This window comes from Diadema antillarum, unplaced genomic scaffold, assembly GCF_040938485.1.
Source record: "Diadema antillarum isolate AM-2024a unplaced genomic scaffold, OU_Dant_1.0 scf00000197, whole genome shotgun sequence".
NCBI lineage: Eukaryota > Metazoa > Echinodermata > Echinoidea > Diadematoida > Diadematidae > Diadema > Diadema antillarum.
The window spans coordinates 507,330-531,066 of NW_027271086.1; the positions used below are offsets into that span (position 1 = coordinate 507,330).

A 23,737-nucleotide genomic window follows, 5' to 3' on the forward strand; every position below is an offset into this window, starting at 1 on the left:
CGTAGCTAGGTGAATTCTACTTAAGACCGCCACACGTACCTCATATCGCACGTAACGTACAGTAAAACATATGAATGGCTTTTGGTTTTGAATCGTTAATATGGGCATCGATGAACATTGCGTTGCCAAGAGTCCAATGTTAAAGTAAGATACAGCTAAGTTAGCTCTGAATAATTATTTTGTATCAAAATAAAAATAAAGCAAGCATGAGTATTATAAATAGGACAATACAACACGATCAAACGACGATGACGAGTTCCTCGTGATTAAACATTATGGATTAAGTTCCTCCGGTGTTATGTTACTTTTCTTGACGTCACCCAAAATATTATTGATGATTAAGGCCTACATTACTTACACAATAATATACACCGTTGGCGTACAATATGGGATTATGTACCCTTGAGAGATACACACACGTCTAGCCCTAGGAATCTGCTGTTGCTCTTGTTACTCTTTCCAAACTTCCATTTCATGGCGTACTTTTGTTTTCTTCCTCATAGTCAACTATTGCGATTTGGAGGGAGAATGGTACAACGACTGCAACGACATGATAACCATCGTAAAGACAGCCACAGGGCTCCTTCTTGGTGACTACACTACAAATGCCGAAACACTCACCGGATACGACGGTAAGAAACCATTATGAGGGACAGAGCGTTGATCTGTGAAAACTTTCTGCTCACTTCAAAATGGGATGAAAGTTGCACCTTTAATGTAATTTCCGATCGGAACAGGACCTTAGAAATGATGGGGACAGTTGTAACATTGTCGCACGCTTCTGGCTCCCTATGGCTCATCCTGCGTCAGGAAGATCTACGATACTTTTGAAGATCACTGTTCAAATAGGAAAGACACTTGTAACCGAAAGATGACATAGTTTTCGCCCAAAATTGCACAAGCAGGGTCCAATAGACCAAAACGTATTTGGAGCTGATACTACGTCAGTACATTCGAAAGAAAAGTTGTGTTAAAGGTGGTTGACGGATAAGAAAAGATGTTTGCGTGTCTCTTTCACCTGGATTTTTTTTTAACCATGAAGTACACAACACTCGGATATCTTTGACCAAATTTACTTCTTATTATTATATTGTATGTTTGTTTAATTAACTCTATATTTTCTCTCTTTAACTCTATCTTACATATACATATAATATTATATACACTCAACAAAAAAAGAAAGTAAACACTTTTTCGAAGTCATATTTTTCATAGAAGATTTTTATGAAAATCAATATATCATATACCATGTTAAAGGTAATTAAATTGGCTATTAAGCTAATATGTTGATTAAAAGAAAAATTTTACGCATGAGTGAGCACATTCGTTTTTGTCCTCCAAAGCACAAAATCAAAAATTGCAAAAATTGACATGTTGCCTTTCATTTGCAAATGCTCTTCACGATAACATTGACAACAAAAGACCAGTTTTACACAATGAGAGACATGAATTAAATAGGAAAAATAAGTTTTTGTTCTCTTTATCTCTTTATAAACTCTAAGAAAAACAGAGTGGAAAACTAAAGGGGAAAAATAAGAACTTTCTGTCAAGTCAAATTTCAAATGACATAGGGAATGATAAGCATAAAGCATTTGTTCTTATTGTTCCATGGAAGAGCACATACGCATGAATGACAACTTGTTCAGTTTTGCAATTTTTTTACTTTTGTGCCCTGGAAGAGAAAAACAATGGTGTTCACTCATGCGTAAAGTTTCCCATTTTGTTGACCTACCAAGTTGATAGCCAATTAAATAACCTTCAATATGATATATAATACATTAGCTTTCAGCCAAATATTCTATGAGAAATCTAAACATGAAAAAGCGTTTACTTTCTTTTTTTTGCTGAGTGTATATACATAAGGATTGTACCCGAGAAATAGCGATTTGACATAATTCTTACTTTTGCTGAATAAACACAAACTCATGTCTCTTCGTCTTAATACGTAGAGTCACTATAGAGATGATAGGAACATAAACGCAAGAAATGGTCTCAACCACAGTGTTCTCAATACCGACAAAAGTCTTTCTCAGTGTTTTCTATTATCATTACTCTTCTATTGCAAGGTACTTGTTACTTTATGCATCAAGTTGAGGAGAGACACAGTTGGTTAAACGTCTTGTCCAATGTCACAACTTTTGCTTTGTCATTCTTTCTTCTACTCGGTGTTTCAAAGTATTTTGAACTCGCTTACTTCAATACAACTACATACCGCTTTCCTCCTGCCTGAACAGTTCCAACCGTTCTGGTAGGGTATGCCAACCAAAACATGGACTTCCCTTCTTTCGGGTTCTTGGTGGGTCGAGACAATGGTCAGTCAACCACAAGCTGGTCCGGTCAGTGCCAGTTGTGTGACGGACAGGAGGTTCTCTACACGACGTGGACCAGCACGCGACAGGCTAACACTTGTGTGGATGTCAAGAGGTCCACTAGGTCAGAATCAGTGAAATGAAATGAAGGACAACATGTGACACCATCCATTATCGCACGACTCGATCTCTCTGCAGCATTAATCTTTATGATCTTTGTTAGATTCATAGAATAACATAATCTGGGTTGGACACATTTTTGAAATTACCTTTTGCGTATTGATTGACTTACATATGATACCTAGATGATTGTTTCAAAGCTCAATGGATTTCCTAGCAGTCTCTAATTTGTTTTACCTTTCAAGGTCATCGGTCACTATTGTTCTTATAGTAATGTAATCCACAAATTTAGGGGACAGACGATGTGTCAATGAAGTTTCCTACACCTCACAATGTCCTGATTATTGATCAGTGTTCAAGCTTCCTGGCATAACGCTTCGTTTTCATTGCCAATAATAGTTGGGGGGGGGGGGGCAAAATTCAGGAAGGAAACAGAATCATTGATAATTGTCTTCATATGTGTAGGAGATATGCTTATTTTGACATTTCAATTCTTTTTATTGCATACCATTTGCAGAGTTGGTCAGGACAAGTGGACGCGATATCAACAGCAGACGGCCCCGATGCGAGATTTATAACATCGAAATTTCTGGAAACGGACTCTGACCGTTTCCGACTTATATGAAGGAGGAGATCAAAGACTTACGATAAAGTGCCAGTAGAATAAACTTTACGTCAAAAGATACTGCAGAAGACAGACAAATATAGTTTCATATGATGCGGCAGTCTAAATTTGTGATTTTCATTGTTCCGCAAAATAAAAGAAGTGCTCAGCTAAGTAAACATTCTTGAAGCGCCACCGGCGACATGATGAAACTCCTACTTTGCGAGTAATTATTGCAAACTCCTCTTCACCTTTCGCAATAATGGGCGGGCCCTTAACCTTAATTAGAATGTGATATACCTCCTCCCCTTATTGTATTTAAGTTAAATGTGGCGTACTCATAAAACCAGTGGTAGACATTGATTAGGCTGAACATGCTAAAGTTTGTAAATACTTCCTTATAATTTGTATTGCATTTGATATAATAATATATATTTATGTATTTTTTTTTTGTAAAAAGCATGTGGACAAAACAAATATCCATGATTTGAACAATAAATGATCAAACTGGAATGAACACAAATTTCTGAAGTGGCGTACACATAAACTCAATGGTACATTGGATAGACTCAGAATGTAAAGGTTAAATATATTTCATATCTTATCATATTCTGAATTCATACGTTTCTCACAGATGGACGGAAGAGATGCCTTGGTTAATATCATGTGTGATACGGCGCATGCGCCAAGACATGGATGTCTGGAATATTGTAATACAACATGACAGCATCAAAAAGTAACTTGTCTTTCAGACCGACTTTATATGGTATGTGATGGTCTTTCTACACGCACACACACACACACACACACACAGACACTGACATTACTTGGAGTATTATCTACTTTTTTTTTTCATAGAAGTGAAGAATGTATCAAATAAGGCTGGCAAATAAAATAGGCAAAAGTGATGATAATGGTCGTTAATTGAAATGTACTTTCAAATTTAGATGGTTTGTATCTTTCTGGCGAGTATTGTAAATTGTGTTGACAAAGTAGTTAAGTCCTATTTAGTACTTTGAAATGCTATTGAATGTATTGTAATAACTAATTTCTTGGTGCTTATTTTTGCTATACAATTAATCATTTTCGCATGAGATAATTGTGCTTCATTGTTTTGTGTATCGCTGTAGTTTTAATGTAATTCATTCTTCTAAACTGGGATTCATTTTTAGTAGCTTAACACAGTGTCTTGAATGATTCTCATAAATAGTTCATTAGTAGTCTAAAATAGATATTTATTCTTAAAAAGTTCTCTGTAAACAAAATGCAGAACGAAGCAGCGTTGAAAATGACATTGTAAACTGCAAGCAAGCTAAAGTACGTATATCTCAGATCAGTACGTGTATTTCGATACCAACGCTAGGATCAAATGAATGTATACAATTGTGTTTATATTAAACCTGAACATGCTGGAGTATACACATTGAAAATTTGCTGTGTCTTGCTCACTTGTATTACTCATGGCTGTATAGTCAGAACTACAGCAACCGCTGTATTTCATAGCAGAACCATGTTTGTTTCAATATTTTATAGCATTTAGTAAGTCGAACAAACGTCATAAAAGTGACGTATAACCACGTGACAAATGTCGCTGATATCACCACTCTTACGACACGCCCCTAATGGAAAATTCAAAAGAAGTTAAAACGAAAGAAAATATCATAGTTGCTAACATAATGCATGCCACAAGCACGTGACTCCATGTTTCAGCCCGATATACCTTCATGGCGAACCTTTTCAACGGAGATTAACCAATCAAAACCCATCTCTTATTCAACTTCATTTCAACCAACTATGAAGGTGAACGACATCTTCATGTTCAACCAACACAAAGAAGTACTTAGCTAATGTACTGCCGATCGACCTTGCAGCTGCAATGAAAGCAAGGAAAAAGAATAGACAAAGGCCTAACCTGCACAGAAACCCTAGTCATGATTCATGCAGTGGGGGAAGAATGGGTTGTATCTCCTCCCTCTCTCAGCAGCAGACGGTGAATGGATTGAGTACATCAAATGCGATTTTTTTTTCTTTCTTGGTAACAGTGACATGGGAAAAACCCACACAAACAGCCTAAGAGTATCATTGTGGTTATCAATTCATCACTGCACGCTTTTAGAAATCGATCCGAATGCTGTGCTCCTTCAAGAGAATCTTCAATAGGTTGCTTCATCCAAAGGAAATGAAAAAAAAAATCTTCCAAATAACATGGAAAAGCTTTCGGAAGCTACATTCAATTGAAAAATCTGCTTGGAAACATCGTCATTAGTAGACAATCATAGCTTCCAATCGATAAAACAAATATCAAAAGGACATAACGTTAATATCGCAAATAAAAGGCGTTCGTGCGCACTTTCGAATAACAATCTTCTGAGATTTTTCTTTTCTTTTCAAATATCATGTTACCTCCATTTAAACGACAGGTTTGATAACAGGGTGGGTAATCATGTGGACATTGGGAATATTAAGTGATGGTATTCATCACAGTTCCCGTACTCCGTCAAAAAGCACAAGTCTCGGGGAAAGAAGTTTTAACCTTTATGTTAAAGAACTCAATGACATTATCTTTATAGAAACACAACTTGCCATGAAAAGATACAAAACGTGACTCGGGATTTTATTTTTTTTTCAATTGACGGAAGAGAAGAAGGTGAAGTAAGTGAAAAATAAAGTATAGCAAAAGAAGACAGGGATCATGCAACTCTTTACACAAAGGACTTGATCAAAGTTGTTTATTCTTTCTGAACAGGAAAGAAGTAAATAGGAGTAGGTCACGTGTTCTGTATTCACTGGCTCAATGCCTCCCACACAGTAATGAAATCAGTAAAGCCAGGTAAACTTAGTGAGAAACGAATATGATTGAATTTTCACCTCTTCATCAAATCGAACCAATATTACAATCCAATCAAGACTTCCCTATCGAAACTTTAAAGGCACTCAAAATTGCATGTTCGGTTAATTCGTTAATTCGTTAATTCGTAGGTGCTAGATGATGGACATTTTGATTGGGAATATTATTTTGTTTTTAATAGGTATTTATATCTACACTCTTGACATTATCCTGATATCGCCTTGTTTATTATAATGCGCTTATATTCCAAGGGTAACCCCTGCAGTTTTGCTATGACAACTATTAAACCATACAGTATTGCCATGTAACATTCTTTTTTCTTTACTGAGTTAAGCGGGGAATTGCGTGTGTGTGTGTGTGTGTGTGTGTGTGTGTGTGTGTGTTTGCGTGTGTCTGTGTTTGTGTGTTGTGTCCAAAATGTACACACTGAAGAGATTCGAAGTCAAGTTCTTTTATGAATCCAGCGCCTTGCCCACTTTTACCACAGTTCTTCGAAGTATAAATATACTGAGGCGGTTGTACTTCTGGAGTTCCAACTGGCTATACTATTCGAAGAGCTGTTTTCTAGGAATGTGCAAAAAAATCCAGTTTTAAAAAACATTTGTGCTTGTGGTGATCGGGTTTGATGCCGGATCTTTCAAAACAATATGAGGATTATAAAACTCAAACACAATATTGGGTATACCCTATTTTACAATTGCTTATTTGCTCATTAAGTGAAAATAAAATCAAACATAAGTCAGTCCTCACCGGAAATATGTGCAAAGTATAAATCAAACTGCATTTTGTGAAAGGGTTTGAAACTTTAACCTCATCATGCTCATGGAAAGTCGATGTCACACCTTTTCAGATTACTTTCCGCAAATAAAACTGATGGTAATCTTCAAGTAATAATATGATATAATATGATATGATATAATATGATATGAAATAATATAATGTAACATGATATAATGTAAAATGAAATATAATAAAATAAGATAAAACAAAACAATATAACATAATGTAATTAACATGATATAATGTAAAATGAAATAATATAACATTAATATGATATAATAATCATAATAATAATGACAATAATATTAATCATAAAATTAATGATAATGATAATAATGATAAGGTGTTGTTTATCCAGGGTAGCCTCTTCAGTATTGCAACTGCTTTACCAGAGGGCCTAACGTTGCTAGGTATCCATTTATACATGTATTCCTATTTTGTGGGCAAAAACATCTTGTCAAAGGACGTACCTGGTAAGCGCTGGGTGGGAATCAAAATACATGGCCGGCGCCACATTTCTAAAGGTGGCAGGCAGTTTGTATTTCTGATGTCCCTTCCGGATTTCATCAGCTGACAAGCACACCCACAAAAAAAGGGCCCCCAGTGCAAATTTCCTTCCGGGTTTCTTCACCTGACGAGCAAAAAAAAAAAAAAAAAAGAAAAAAAAAAGAAAGGGGGGGGGGGGTAGTGGGTGAGGACGAGCCACCGGCCCCTCGGTTTCGCCCTGAACTAGGGTCCCTCGATCGGAAGTCGGGAGTCTTAACCACCATGTCACGTTGCCCCAAGTACAGGTCTTTATAACTTAATAATTATGTCAGAGTAGAGTACATACATGCCCAGTCGAGTTATCAAAGATTTAATTACATCGATCTTTTCGCAATTTTTATATGCGCATTCTCGCGTCTTCGCCTTAATATGTAACGTTCATCTTTCATATCAAAGTAGAGTTGGCTAAAATTATTACCATTTCAAATACATAGAATACTATCTTCCTTACAGAGTGGATGGTGATTATACAGTGAGACATGAATGAACTGCCTTCCTATCTATGAGACAGATGCATTGTTGCTCATACTTCAAATAATTTTGGAATCAAGGCTAGTTCACAGGGAAATAAGACTGATGTGACTCCATTTCTCGAACCGCCTTGGCAATAGAAAATAATTGTCACAAACATTAACTCTGACATTCCAAACGCAATGTGGAAAGCGCTTCATTTTGGTAACAGAAAATTTCAAATGTAAAAGACGATATTGATCTATTTGCTATGGTCACTACGTAACAATAGCCATTGTCAATCTGGCATCAGCCAATGATCTTTTGGCATTTCTCCTTCTTACGGGGGCCGTCGTGGTCTCTATGACTATGACCATATTAATTCTCATGCGAAAGGGTGCCATGCAGATGTAAACAAAAACAGTTTCCAAATCATAGGAAATGGAAGCCGCCGCGAATATTTCCTTTCATAAACCCGCTCTATTTCAAACACACACACACACACACACACACACACACACACACACACACACACACACATACTTTTAGTCAGATATATCCTATGTCACCTGATGAATGTAATTGACCAATCAGGGGCCAGGATACAAGAGATTCCTCCTATCGTTCAAACAATGTTTGATACAAAAAGCAACCAGAAATGAAGACCTGAGAACAGATATTACTCGTCTCCTCTGAGGCTGGTTGATCCCACTTGACACATAATTGTCAGCGCAGGCTGTACTCCAGGGATACTTCTACACAATCTATTCTGTCCTATTCGGTGTGGTACGTTATACGTTGCTAATCTACAGCTTTAACTTTCAAAAACTTAAAGTTTTTTATTGCAGATGTCAGAGTTTTGTTTTATGACCATATTACACAGACCTCAATTGAATTAGGCTTGAGGAGGCTGTTTTGTTGGCCTAGCGTTTAATTTTCAGTGATTCTTTACAAATAAGGGGCGTACACGGGTCTGCTGTACACCTCCTTCCTAAAATATAAAAAAGGAAAAACACATTCTACAGAAAGCTGAGATGTAATGACATCAGGATCTGCTAAAAATATAAAGCAACATTTGCTGGGAATTTCATGTGTTTTTGGTTCATTTATGATTTCTCCTGCCGTTATTAAGATCTGTATATTAGGAAGTGATCTCGACATCACAGAAAGTCTCTCTTGTCTTAAATGTAAAGTGGCAGAATAAAGCATCGCTTTGTTTAATAAACCAATAAGTCGGTTTCTTCTTTCTTATCAAAACGGTTCAAAGCTTTCAATTAGTAAAGTCGGAACAAAAGTTTTGAAAGAAAAATGTATGGGCAAATGGTCATTCTTTCACTCTTTATCATTTTCGTTAATAACTGTGATATCAATTTTTTAAAGTTTAATCCAATAACTTTATTGAGTTTCCAGTTCTAGAGAATTTGAAAGATAACAGACATTTTATCACATCCAATAATGGTATGACTGTTATATCACTAAAATATTTAGGAGGTTAAGAATTAATCATACAGCAATATTTGTTTTTCTATTTTGTAACTATTGTGTTTTGTTGATATTCTTAAATTCGAAGATATTTTTCTGGTTGTATATTAAAGCAATAAAGAGAATTCGAAAGAAATGGATGGCAATATTTTGGAAGAAACAATTTCGTTAATGTGACCCTGAACCACACAAAAAAAACAAGAACAAAAACAAAAAGTCGGCAGACATGAATTTTTAGTTATAGGCAGATTCTAAAAGAACAGACTCTAAGCCTTAAAATGATATACAACTCAATAAAAATGAATTCTCCTAACCGATATGAATATTTGAAAGAGAGCGCACACTGTGGAAAGTAAGATATGAGAAAGAGGCTCTGAAGTACACTTTCTATTCAAGTGCTAAATCTTTACTAAACCGTGTTACCTGTTCCATGAATGGGATAAAAAACAGAATGTTACCCACTGTCGCACCAACAATTAAGGGATTATCAGATTCAGCTGAAATTGAGCATGGTCTATTACCACATTCTGACCATGATTAATATCAACTTTCACAGCAGTAGCATCATCTTTTCCAAAGTTATTAGAGTTGGAAGTGAAGAGGGTGCAAAGAATCTTCAAGAAATGAAAGGGGCCTCTAAAAAGCCTGATCACAATACTCTACCAAAACAGGGGTTGTAGAAAAACTACTGAAAACACACTTTTCCATTCAATTTATGATCCCAAATTCAAGAATAATGTAGAAGAAGAATGGCAACTTCAGAAAATATGGAAAACTCAAAATTGACTTGGTTGACTCATTTCACCTTTCTTGAGACCTCACGTCAAATCAAGGGGCGCGACTTTTTGTATGTTTTGTGATGAAGAGGTCACATGAGTTATGTCTTTTCATTGTTCTTCTTCCCTTGTTCAATCTAGAGCCTGAACGACTTCAACAATACTATGAAGCGAAGTGTCAACGACTCGAGTCAAACGCTTATTCTGTCCATGACAGTAGATCTGACGTTTACTTGGCAAGCAGGAACTTTATTTGGACTTTCTTTGATCACAATCTTAGTAAATTCGCTCATTCTTCTGGCATTTTACACCGAAAAGAAACTACGGACTTACAGCAATTATTACATATTGAACATGACGGTGGCTGACCTTCTGGTAGGCCTTGTCTGCATGCCAATCCGGGCGCTAATATTCGCCTTCGATCGCACCTGGATGCTGGGCGGCACCTTCTGTTACATCTTCATAGGGGTGCAGCACGCTCTTCCCGGTGTGTCCGTGTTTGGCGTGGTTGTGATATGCTTCGATCGTTACCTAGCAACGTCGTATCCTCTGCATCACTACAGATGGAAGACTAAGAAGACAGCGGTTGTAATCAATGCGTTGACCTGGTTCATTCCATGCTCCATTTGGTTGAGTATCAGCACGTTTTGGGACTTGGCCCGACCAAGGGTTTCGGTGACACGGTCTGGATGGTGCGATCCAAATTACTCCAGGTATTTCATCTCAAGCACTATCACTGTGCTTCTCCGTGCAATCATCCCATTCGTGACGCTCGCGATTTTGAGTGTTCAGATCTACCGTCGGGCAAAATCCGCCGGCCGGAAAAGTCTCGGAGGCAGAAGCTTTCGATCAATATCAGCAACGAAAAGAGATGACAAATTTTCTTCGACAGTCAGCCAAGACCAAATCATGTATGAGGTGGATGCAAAAAGAACGGAACGTTCCACTGACACACCTTCATCGAACGTCGAAGCTGAACATGAAAACTGTACTTCTTCACAATTGAAAGACGGATTGCATGATAAGCAAATATGCAATACACCTCACTCAGGTGGCCTTAAAGTTTTCACGTTTTCTGCTAACTCCCAAGACCATCTTTCCGGTCAAGAGTCGGTTGATATACCTACCGTTACCGCTCGTCTCAGTTTTGCTGAAAGAGTTGGGACTAAAATGAAGAGCGGGAAGGGAAGCGCCGACGGGGCAAAAGCCATGCGTACCTTGATTTTGCTGCTCATAGCCTTTTTTATTACGTGGCTGCCGAGCACTGTTGTCTTAATCTCACGTTCTATTTCACCGACACTCATCACAAATCTGCCTTACATAATGCAATTGCGGGAATCTGTCCGATGGATATCCTTCTGTAACAGTACCATCAATCCGCTGGCCTATGCCGTGGCCCAACCTCTCATTTGTCGTGTCATCTTAAAACTGTTCTGCACGAGCCTGTCAGAGTAAACCAGCGAACCCCAACACTAAGGCAGCATCAATATGAAATAACTAAAAGAAAATTAAAGAAATTGAAGATTTCGTACAATCGTCTCACACAGTTGCATGCAGTGTAGAAATTATTGATAAAATCCGAAAGTTCCTTCGTGCGGGAGGGGATATCTTCTTTAAATCAACCCTTTTCCCCTTGGTTCCTTTCCATAGATTTAGTACACTTTGGGGATTGACAATATCCCAAAAGAATGTGCTTAAGAGATTTTCTTATTTGAATTCTAAAAATGAGATACCTCCCTCTTATACGCAGGAGGGTCGATCTTGGGGGACAAGGGGAGCAGTTGCCCCATGAAAATTTCAATTCGAAAAATTCACCATCTCTTTGTCCTGTTAGGTTCCCTTCATTACATTTATAGGACACTTTGGAGACTGAAAAATACCGAATATTTCATCAAGAAGTGTGCACAAGATTTGCCACTTCTATTTCAACAATTTAAAAGGTCGCTCATATCAGAGAAACACCACCTTTCAATTCACCCCTCCCCGATCGTTTCCCAACCAAATAAAATAGATTTAGTACACTTTTTTTCATTCTGCAATTTTCCAAATATTTTCAGAAACGCGTATAAGACATAACTTCATCTCAGTTCCAAAATTCTCTTCGTATGGAAGGGTTTGGGATTCCCCCTTCCACTCCCTATACCTGCTCTGGTATAGCCTCCCCTTCATACATCACCACAGCTAACCTTACAATTTTCCAGATATGCCACCAAACGTGTGCACGAGATCGTTGAACTGCAATCACAAAAATGCAAAAGGATACCTCCTCCCACATGCTCTCCCAAGCCGGTTAGTCTCCTTTCGTAGGTAACAGACTTATTACACTTCTCTTGATGCAGCTATTTCACCGAAAGTGTGCGTCAAATCGTTGATTATTATCATTATAATCGTTGATAATTAAAGTCTTAATTTCCTGAATCTTTGCGCCATTTTTATATGCGCATTCTCGTGTCTTTGCCCTTATGTAACCTTCATCTTTCATGTTAAAGTGGAGGTGGTTAAAATTATTACCATTTAAAAGACATTTATCTTCCTTTGAGTGTGGATGGTGATTATGCAGTGAGACATGAATGAACTGCCTTCCTATCTATGAGACGGATGCATTTTTGCTCATACTTCAAATAATATTGGAATCAAGGCTAGTTTAAAGAGAAATAAGACTGCTGTGATTCTATTTCTTGAACCTCCTTGGTAATAGAAAGTAATTGTGACAAACATTAACCCTGACATTCCTAATGCAATGTGGATAGCGCTTCATTTCGCATCGATAAATGCTAAACAAAAAAATTTCAAGTGGAAAAGACGATATTGATCTATTTGCCTTGACAACTACGTAACATCAGCTACTGCCAATCTGTCATCAGCCAGTGATCTTTTGGCATTTCTCCTTCTTACTGGGGCCATCGAGGTCTCTATGACTATGATCACACTAATTCTTCATGCGAAAAGAGTGCTACTCAGAAGTAAACGAAAAACAGTTAACAAAATTATAGGAAATGTAAGCCGCCACGAATATTTCCCCTCATAAACCCGCTCTATTTCAAACATTTACACACACGCACACACACACACACACACACACACACACACACACACATACACACACATACTTTTAATCACATAAATCCCATGTCACCGGATGACTGTAATTGTCCAATCAGGGACCAGGTTACTAGAGATTGCTCTCATCGTATCTTTCAAACAATGTTTGATACAAAAAGCAATCAGAGATGATGACCTGAGAACATAATATTACTCGTCCCCTCTGAGGCTGGTTGATCCCATTTGACACAGTTTTGTCTGCGCAGGCTATACTCCAGGGAAATACTTCACAGTCTATTCTGTCCTATTTGGTGAGGTACGTACGTTGCTAATCTACAGCTTTAATTTTCACGAAAATGTTTTATTGCAATTGTCGGAGCTTTGTTTTATGACCATATTACACACACATCAATGGAATTAGGCTTGAGGAGGCTGTTTTGTTGGCCTATCGTTTCATTTTTAGTGATTCTTTTATTACATATAAGGGACGTACATGGGTCTGCTGTACATCTCCTTCATAAGTAATGAAAAAGGAAAAGCACATTCTACAGAAAGTTGTGCTGTTATGACATCAGGATCTGCTAAAAATATCAGTAACATTTGCTGCGAATTTCATGTGTTTTTGGTTCATTTCTGATTTCTTCTGCCGTTAATTCGATCTTCATATCAGGAAGTGATCTCGACATTACAGAAAGCCTCTCTTATCTTAAAGGGGAAGGCTAGTAACTGATCAGTGGGAATCAATGGGAATGCTGAGGGATGATTGTTTCAATCCTTGTGGGATTCATTTAAAGGGACATTTTATATCTGTTGTTTTGTGAAAATTATTTGCTTCAGAATGGTCTCATATTCAAGTAATGTGCAGTTTAATGTTTCCAGGTTAGCATGCCTGTACAGTGACGGGGCGATCGTTAACGATTAACTGCACATTACTTGAATATGAGACCATTCTGAAGTAAATAATTTTCCCACAACAATAGATATATAATGTACTCTTAAATGAATCCCACAAGGATTGGAACAATCATCCCCCAGCATTCCCACTGATTCTCAGTGATCAGTTGCTAGCCATCCCCTTTATAAGCATAATCTACCATTTGCAGGTGAAACAAAAACCCAGCATTAGTGCTTCAAACTAAATCTAAAATGTGAGTTAGGGATAGAAACAACCAATGTATAATCGATGTTAAGTATTGCTAAATATACAAAATGTTAACAATGTTATGATGAAAATGTTTCCAGATTAAACCGTCTACAGTTACGGTTTAATGAGAAAAATAGTGATATCTCTTGGTTTTTTTTAGGCTTTATTACAAAAAATTAATGTGGTAAGACGTTTTGTGATACAACTGACCTACACGTATGCATCAGAAGTGATATCCTGAACATTTTCAAATCACTGCTCCTAAAGGTAAACATGACCTTTGAATGTAAAGTAAAGTGGCAGAGTAAAGCATCGCTTTGTTAAATAAACAACAAAGTCGGTTTCTTCTTTGTTATTAAAAACGGTTCAAAGCTTTCAATTAGTAAAGTCGGAACCAAAGTTTTGAAAGAAAAATGTATGGGCAAATGGTTATTCTTTCATTCTTTATCTTTACGTTAATAATTCTGAAATCAATCCTTTCAAGTTTAATCCAATAACTTTATGGAGTTTCCAGTTCTAGAGAATTTGAAAGATAACGAACATTTTACCAAATCCAATAATGCTATGACTGTTCTATGACTAATATATTTAAGAGGTTAAGAATTAGTAATACAGCAACACATTTTTCTATTTCGTAACTATTGCATTTTGGTAATATTCTCAAAATCGAAGATATTTTTTTGTGGTTGTATAAGCAATAAAATGAGAATACGAATGAAATACATGGCAATATTTTGAAAGAAACATTTTCGTTATATGTGTTTTCATGGCTCTTCTTCCCTTCTTAAATCTAGAGCCTGAACAACAATACTATGAACCGAAGTATCAACGACTCGAGTCAAACGCTCATTCTGTCCGTGACAGTGGGACTGACGTTTACTTGGCAAGCAGGTATTTTGTTTGGACTTTCTTTGATTACAATCTTAGTAAATTCGCTCATTCTTCTGGCATTTTGCACCGAAAAGAAACTCCGGACTTACAGCAATTACTACATATTGAACATGACAGTGGCCGACCTTCTGGTAGGCCTTGTCTGCATGCCAATCCGCGCGTTAATATTCGTCTTCGATCGCACCTGGATGCTGGGCGGCACCTTCTGTTACATCTTCATAGGGGTGCAGCACGCTCTTCCCGGTGTGTCCGTGTTTGGCGTGGTTGTGATATGCGTCGATCGTTACCTAGCAACGTCGTATCCTCTGCGTCACTACAGATGGAAGACTAAGAAGACAGCGGTTGTCGTCAACGCGTTGACCTGGTTCATTCCCTGCTCCATTTGGTTGAGTATCAGCACGTTTTGGGACTTGGCCCGACCGAGGGTCTCTGTGACACGGTCAGGATGGTGCGATCCAAATTACTCCAGGTACTTTATCTCAAGCACTATCACTGTGCTTCTTCGTGCATGCATCCCATTCTTGACTATCGCGACTTTGAGTGTTCAGATCTACCGTCGGGCAAAATCCGCCGGCCAGAAAAGTCTCGGGGGCAGAAGCATTCGGTCTATGTCAGCAACGAAAGGAGATGACAAATTTCCTTCGACAGTGAGTCAAGACCAAATCATGTATGAGGTGGATGCAAAAAGCACGGAACGTTCCACTGACACACCTTCATCGGACGTCGAAGCTGAACATGAAAACAGTGGATCGTCACAATTGAAACGCGGATTGCATGATAAGCAAATATGCAATATACCTCACTCGCGTAGACTTAAGATTTTCACGCTTTCGGTTAATTTCCAGGACCATCTTTCCGGACAAGGGCAGGGTGATATTGGGAACGTTAACGCTCGTCTGAGTTTTGCTGATAGAGTTGGGACTAAGATGAAGAGCGGGAAGGGAAGCGCCGACGGGGCAAAAGCCATGCGTACCTTAACTTTCCTGCTCATAGCCTTTTTTATTTCATGGCTACCGAACACCATCGTTCTTGTCCTACTTTCAATCTCACCGACGATCCTTACAAGTCTGCCTTACGCAATACAGCTTCGAGAATCCGTCCGATGGATATCCTTCTGTAACAGTACCATCAACCCGCTGGCCTATGCCGTGGCTCAACCTCTTTTTCGTCGTGTCATATTAAAGATGGTCTGCACGAGATTGTCAGAATAGAGTAACGAACCCAACACTATAAAGTCAGCATCGATATGAAAGAATTGATAGAAAATTGTTTGCTATTGTTTGATTTACAATATCCCGAATTACATCAAAATGTGCTTCAGAGACTTTTGTTTTTGAAAATTTGAATTCGAATAATGCGATAGCTCCCTTCATACACAGGAGAGTCGATCTTGGGGGACAAGGGGAACAATTGCCCCCCCCCCCATGAAAATATGTGGGGGTGGGGGCATTTCATTTTGCCCCAAATAACTTTTTGCTTTTTGGTAGAAAATTGACTAAACATTTCACTTAAATTGTACACTAGATCGTTCATTTTCAATCCTGAAAATGTACAATCTCCCTGTCCCGTTCGGTTTCCTTCATTACACTTATAGAAAAGATACCGAATAGTCCATCACGAAGTGTGCACAAAATTTGCCACTTCTATTTCAACAAAGGTCGCTTATGTCAGAGGAACACCCCTTTTCAATTCACCCCTCCCTGCTCGTTTCCCAATCAAATACAAGCAGATTTTGTACACTTTTTTCATTCTTTTAATTTTTCAAATATTTTCAAAAATGTCTGTAAACGTAACTTCATTTCAGTTTTAAAATTCTCTTCGTATGGGAAGGGTATGGGATACACCCTTCCACTCCCTATCCCTGCTCTGGTATAGCCTCCCCTTCATGCATTGACCATAGCTAACCTTAGAGGGATTTACAATTTCTAGATATGCCACTGCAATCACACACAAAACAAAAACAAAAGGATACCTCCTCCAACAAGCTCTCCCAAGCCGGTGTATAGCCTCCTTCAGTAGATAACAGACTTGTTACATTTGATGCAAATGTTCAGCTATTCCACCGAAATATGAGTCAAATCGTTGAATTTTAATTCTAAAAATGCGAAAGCTCCCACCAATGGAAAGGGAATTCTCCACCCCCACCCTCCCCATCCTCAATCCCACTCAACATAAACACTATGGGGAAACGACCGTTTCCCAAGTTACATCAAAATGTGCTTACGAGATATGTTTATTTGAATTCTAAATATGCAAAAGCTCTCGTTGATCGTTGAATTTCCATGATGAAAATGCAAGAGATTCTTCTTATACGCAGGTAATCGATCGGGGGATGAGGAGGCAGTTGTCCCCCCCCCCCCATTAAAATATTAGGTGAGGTTAAGCTTTTCATTTTGCCCCTAATAGTACCCGACACGCGGAAATTTTTCTTGCTTTTTTGATAGAGAATCGTCCAAATATTCCAAGTAAATTATGCACTGTCCCGTTGAATTTCAATGCTGAATTTGCAAATCTCCCTCCACCGCCAGGTTCCTTTCATTACTCTTATAGTCCCTCCCCCCTCCCCCCTCCCCCATTGTTCCGATGGCCCTGAACCAGGGTCCCCCGATCGGAAGTCGAGAGTCTTGTCCACCATGCCACAGCACCCCAAGTACAGATATTTATTATTTAATAATAATGTCAGAATAGTGTACAGGCATGCCCCAATCGAACAATTAAAGTTTTAATTCCATCACTCTTTGCGCAATTTCTGTGCATTCTCGTGTCTTTGCCTGTATGTAATGTTCATCTTTTATATTATGGTTGAGTTGGTAAATTATTACTATTTCAAAGACATAGATCTTCCTTAGAGAGGGGATGGTGATTATGCAGTGAGACATAGATGAACTACTTTCCTATCTATGAGACAGATGCATTTTTGCTCATACTTTAAATAGTATTGGAATCAAGGCTATTTTAAGGGAAAAAAGACTGCTGTGATTCCATTTCTTTAAACTCCTTGGTAATAGAAAGCAATTGTAAGTATAGTTGGTTAATATTATTACCGTTTCAAAGACATAGATCTTCCTTAGAGAGGGGATGGTAATTATGCAGTGAGACATGGATGAACTACTTTCCTATCTATGAGACCGATGCATTTTTGCTCATACTTAAAATGATATTGGAATCAAAGCTATTTTAAGGGAAGAAAGACTGTTGTGATTCCATTTCTTTAAACTCCTTGGTAATAGAAAGCAATTGTGGCAAATATCATCTCTGACATTCCTTATGCAATATGGATAGCGCTTCCTTTCGCATCGGTAAATGCTTGACAGAAAATTTCAAATTTAAAAGACGATATTGATGTAGTTGCCTGCATGGTAACTACATAACATCAGCTATTGTCAATCTGGCATCAGCCAATGATCTTCCGACATTTCTCTTTCTTACCGGGGCCATCGAGGTCGCTATGACTATGATCACACTATTTCCTTATGCGAGAGGGTGCTACGCATATGTGAATATGAATATGATATAAATAATGCCGCGAATATTTTCCTTCATAATCCCGCTCTATTTCAAATATACACACGCAAAATTCTAGTCTTACACATCTTATGCCATTGGATGGCTATAATTGACCAATCAGGGGCAAGGATGCAAGAGATTGCTCCCATCTATCAAACAATGTTTCATACAAAAAAAGCGATCAGAGATGAAGACCTGAGAACAGATATTACTTCTCCACTCTGAGGCTGGTTGATCCTATTTGACACAGCATTATCTGCGCAGGCTATACTCCAGGGAATTACTTCACAGTATATTCTGTCCTGTTCAGTGAGGTACGTACTTTGCTAATCTACAGCCGTGCGCTTCACGAAGTTTTTTTTTTAATTGCAATTGTCAGAGTTTTGTTTTATGACGATATTACACAGACCTTCATTGAATTAGGCTCACGTAGGCTGTTTTGTAGGCCTATCATTTTCTTTCAGTGATTATTTACATAATGAATGTACATGGGTCTGCAAATATCTCCTTCCGAAAAAAAAATGAACAGAAAAAAGAAAAAAAAACAAATTCTACAGAAAACTGAAATGTTATGACATCAGGAACAGCTAGAAATATAAAGCTACATTTGCTTGTTATTTCTTCTTTCTTTTCATGACTGATTTCTCCTGCCCTTATTTCGATCTGTATATTAGGAAGTGATCTCGACATCATAGAAAGTCTCTCTTGTCTTAAATGTAAAGTGGCAGAATAAAACATCGCTTTGTTAGATAAACCAATAAGTTTGTTTCTTCTTTGTTATTAGAATCGATTCAAAGCTTTCAATAAGTAAAGTCGGAACCAATGTTTTGAAAAAAAAAAGTGTATGGGCAAATGGTAATTTTTTCACTTTTTATCATTAACGTTAATAATTCTGAAATCAATCTTTTGCAAGTTTAATTCAATTAATTTAGGAGTTTCCAGTTCTCGAGAATTTGAAAGATAATGGACATTTTACCACATCCAATAATGCGATGACTGCTATATTACAAATATATTTTAAGGTTGAGAATTAGTAATACAGCAACAATTTTTTTTCTCGGAATTATTGTGATTTGGTGATATTCTTAGAATGGAAGATATTCCGCTGGTTGTATAAGTAATAAAGAGAGAATACGTATGAAATGCAGGGCAATATTGTGGAAGAAACATTCTTGTTAAATATGTCTTCGTGGTTCTTCTTCCCTTTTTAAATCTAGAGCCTGAACGACCTCAACAACACTATGAACCAAAGTATCAACGACTCGAGTCAAACGCTTATTCTGACCACGGCAGTGGGACTGACGTTTACTTGGCAAGCAGGTACTTTATTTGGACTTTCTTTGATCACAATCTTTGTAAATTCGCTCATTCTTCTGGCAATTTGCACCGAAAAGAAACTACGGACTTACAGCAATTACTACATATTGAACATGACGGTGGCTGACCTTCTGGTAGGCCTTGTCTGCATGCCACTCCGGGCGCTAATATTTGCCTTCGATCGCACCTGGATGCTGGGCGGGACCTTCTGCTACATCTTCATAGGGGTGCAGAACGCTCTTCCCGGTGTGTCCGTGTTTGGCGTGGTTGTGATATGCTTCGATCGTTTCCTAGCAACGTCGTATCCTCTGCATCACTACAGATGGAAGACTAAGAAGACAGCGGTTGTCGTCAATGCGTTGACCTGGTTAATTCCATGCTCCATTTGGTTGAGTATCAGCACGTTTTGGGACTTGGCCCGACCAAGCGGTGCGGTGACACGGTCTGGATGGTGCGATCCAAATTACTCCAGGTACTTCATCTCAAGCACTATCACTGTGCTTCTTCGTGCATGCATCCCATTCGTGACGATCGCGATTTTGAGTGTTCAGATCTACCGTCGGGCAAAATCCGCCGGGCAGAAGCGTCTCGGAGGCAGAAGCATTCGATCTATGCCAGCAACGAAAAGAGATGATAAATTTTCAGTCAGCCAAGACCAAATCATGTATGAGGCGGAAGCAAAAAGCCCGGAACGTTCCACTGACACACCTTCATCGAACGTCGAAGCTGAACATGTAAACTGTACATCTTCACAATTGAAACGCGGATTGCATGATAAGCAAATATGCAATAAACCTCAATCAAGTGGCCTAAAGATTTTCACGATTTCGGTTAATTCCTAAGACCATCTTTCCGGTCAAGGGTCGGTTGATAAACCAACCGTTAACGCTCGTCTGAGTTTTGCTGAAAGAGTTGGGACTAAAATGAAGCGCGGGAAGGGAAGCGCCGATGGGGCAAAAGCCATGCGTACGTTGCTTCTCCTGGTCATAGCCTTTTTTATTACATGGCTGCCGAGCACAGTTGTCCTAATCTCACGTTCTATTTCACCGACACTCATCACAAGTCTGCCTTACATAATGCAATTGAGGGAATCTGTCCGATGGATAGCGTTCTGTAACAGCACCATCAACCCGCTGGCCTATGCCGTGGCCCAACCTCTCATTCGTCGTGTGATCTTAAAAATGTTCTCCACGAGCCTAGCAGTATAAACTAATTAAACAACCCGATTACTAAGTCAGCATCGATATGAAAATGATAACTGAATGAAATTAAGATTTCGTACAATTCATTGTCCCACACCGTAGTCCAACAGAAGTATAAAAATCTATTAATAAAGTGCAAAAGTTTCCTCGTGTCTTCTTTCAATCAACCCTTTTTCCCCTCGGTTCCTTCCATAGATTTCGTGCACTTTGGGGATTGACAATTTCCCAAATTACATCAAAACTTACGAGCTATTTTCTATTCAAATTCTACAAATGCATCAGCTCCCTCTTATATGCAGAAGGGATCAACCCTGTAGGACGATGAGAGCACCCCCTCCCTGCATGAAAATAATGGAGTGGGGGGGGGGATGGGGCAAACGTATCATTTTGGCCCAAACAATTCCCGACATACGGGGAAATTTTTTTAAATAGAAAATTGTCCACATTGCACGTAAATTGTGCAATAGAATGTCGTCCTTCAATTCTGAAAATCTACAATCTCTCTCTCCTGCTGGGTTCCTTTCATTTAAAAGATTCGCTCATATCAGAGGGTCACCCCCTTTCAATTTACCCTTCCCACTCGGTTCCCAACCAAATGCGACTAGATTTTGTAGTTTTTTTTTTTAATTTTTCAATTTTCAAAATATTCCATGAAAAGACATAACTTCATTTCAATTCCAAAATTCTCTTTTTTTTTGGGGGGGGGGGGAGGGGGAGGGGGAGGGATTGGAGATACCCCCTTCCATGTACACTCCTTCTTCCTGCCCTGGTAGCCTCCCCCCATACATTCATTTACCACGGCTAACCTTAGAGGGATTTACAATTTTCCAGATGTGCCACCAAGAGTGTGCAACAGATTGTTGCACTGAATCAAAAAAAAAAATACAAAAGCTTCCTCGTAAGGGACGGGGATACCTCCTCCCAGGCCGGTTTTCAGCTATCCCACACCGAAAGCATGCGTCAGATTGTTGAATTTGAATTCTAAAAATGCAAAAGGTCCCACTATCAATCCCCCTCCTAACCTCCCCTTCCTCGGTCCCGCTCCATATAAACACTATGGGGGAATGACAGTTTCCCAATTACATCAAACTATGCTTACGGGATATCTTTACTTGAATTCTAAAAATGCAGAAGCTCTCGTTGATCGTTGAATTTCAATGCTAAATATGCAAAAGAGGGATGAGCATATCATTTTGCCCCTAATGATTCCCACATGCGGAAAATTTTCTTGCTTTTTGATAGAAAATTGCCCAGATATTCCAATTAAATTGTCCAATAGATCGTTTAAATTCAATGCGGAATATGTAAAATCTCTCTCCACCTTTAGGTTCCTTTCATTTCTCTAACACGGTACTTTTGGGATTGACAATCTTTCTATCAAATATTCCATAAAAAGTGTGCATTAGATAGCTTTATTTCAATTACGAAAATGCAGAAACCCCCTCCCTCACCATAAACTCCTAACATTTAGTATACAGTGAGATACCAAGTTGTTTAAGTACTTGGATATTCAGATTTTAATGTATAAAATGTGCGCATCAGATTACTGAATTCAAGGCCTGGAAATGACCCCTCTCCCTCGTGTGGATGGAGGAAATACCAATCCCACACCCTCCCCCTACTCGGTCGATGCTAATGATGGTGTCATTTTGACAAAACCCCAGTAACCAAGGTCTTGGATTCACAATTATTTCAGAGAGAAATTTCTTAGATTTTAAACGTAGATTATGACCAGGATTGTATGGCTTATTGACTTCGCTGAGAAAGTAAGGGTATTTCCATGATTTGAAAGCATTTTTTATTCTTCAACAAAGAATCTTACAGCCGCTATTTACCATTTGCAGATGAGAAAATAGACAGCTTTGAATAGTGCTTCGAAATAGTTCTAGAGTATGAGTTAGGGATAGAAAAAAACCAATGTAAATCGACGTAATAAATGTTAACATGGTTATATAAAAACAAAATCTTAACAATAGTTTCATCAAAATCGTTTGTGGAATATACCGTCTACAGTTATGGTTTATTGAGAAAATGGGTCATATCTACTAATATTGTGACTTTATTGCGATATTTTTGTTTATATGTGGTGTGTTCTCTGATACAACTGAACTATACGTAATATGCATAAAGACTAAGTGTGATAACCCACACCCTTTTTTTTTCAATCACTCCCAATGGTAAACAATAGTTTTAAGCTTGATAGAAGCCCTTATCGGAAATCAGTAGAGACTATACCTGACGGATAGAAATTATGTGTTCAATTCCTTTTGTATGTTACAAATCTTGCGGTTGCACTTTGTATCCGTTTCCAAGAACCTTTCGAGCTGAGATTCCAGTACTCCAATGAGCAAACCATGGTTATTGTCTAAGTGATTAAAAATAAATGCATGTACCGGTTTCTCTGTGGTTGTTCCATGCAGAAAGTTTCGAAGATTTTAGGTCATGTGTACCACAAATTTTAGGGCTACCGATTCACACTTTATGAATGTATGCTTCTAAGACCATCTTGGACGATCGAGCCGAGGTCACGTGCCATAGGATTGAAAAGAACAGGCCATCACAAACATTGACAAAACCGAAATGTTACAGATTTTGCGAGATCTAATGTGTATAACTTCAGTTTTCTCAAGATTCAAATCGAGGCTGTTCTGCAATGACCAATCTTAGACCAGACTTATGCATGATATAATCTGAGCAATAAGTGCAGTAGAATTTATAC

The 23,737-nt window shown here is 38.3% G+C and overlaps 3 protein-coding genes across 3 annotated transcripts in view; all 3 read left to right on the top strand.

The window, feature by feature from the left end:
- Positions 1-3,007, top strand: part of LOC139723666 (uncharacterized) — a 39,841-nt gene extending 36,834 nt beyond the window's left edge. Inside the window, exons 20-22 of the mRNA XM_071634891.1 lie at positions 504-632; positions 2,235-2,433; positions 2,947-3,007. Of these exons, the coding sequence (XP_071490992.1) occupies positions 504-632; positions 2,235-2,433; positions 2,947-3,007 (389 nt within the window). The remainder of the gene's footprint in view (positions 1-503; positions 633-2,234; positions 2,434-2,946) is intronic.
- A 1,820-nt stretch (positions 3,008-4,827) lies between these two features.
- LOC139723667 (muscarinic acetylcholine receptor M2-like) lies at positions 4,828-11,370 on the top strand. Its single transcript, XM_071634893.1, has 2 exons — positions 4,828-4,869; positions 10,057-11,370. The coding sequence occupies exons 1-2, from the start codon at positions 4,828-4,830 to the stop codon at positions 11,368-11,370; spliced, it is 1,356 nt and encodes a 451-aa protein (XP_071490994.1).
- A 3,732-nt stretch (positions 11,371-15,102) lies between these two features.
- Positions 15,103-16,203, top strand: LOC139723668 (histamine H1 receptor-like). Its single transcript, XM_071634894.1, has one exon. The coding sequence runs from the start codon at positions 15,103-15,105 to the stop codon at positions 16,201-16,203; it is 1,101 nt and encodes a 366-aa protein (XP_071490995.1).
- The last annotated feature ends 7,534 nt before the right edge of the window (positions 16,204-23,737 follow it).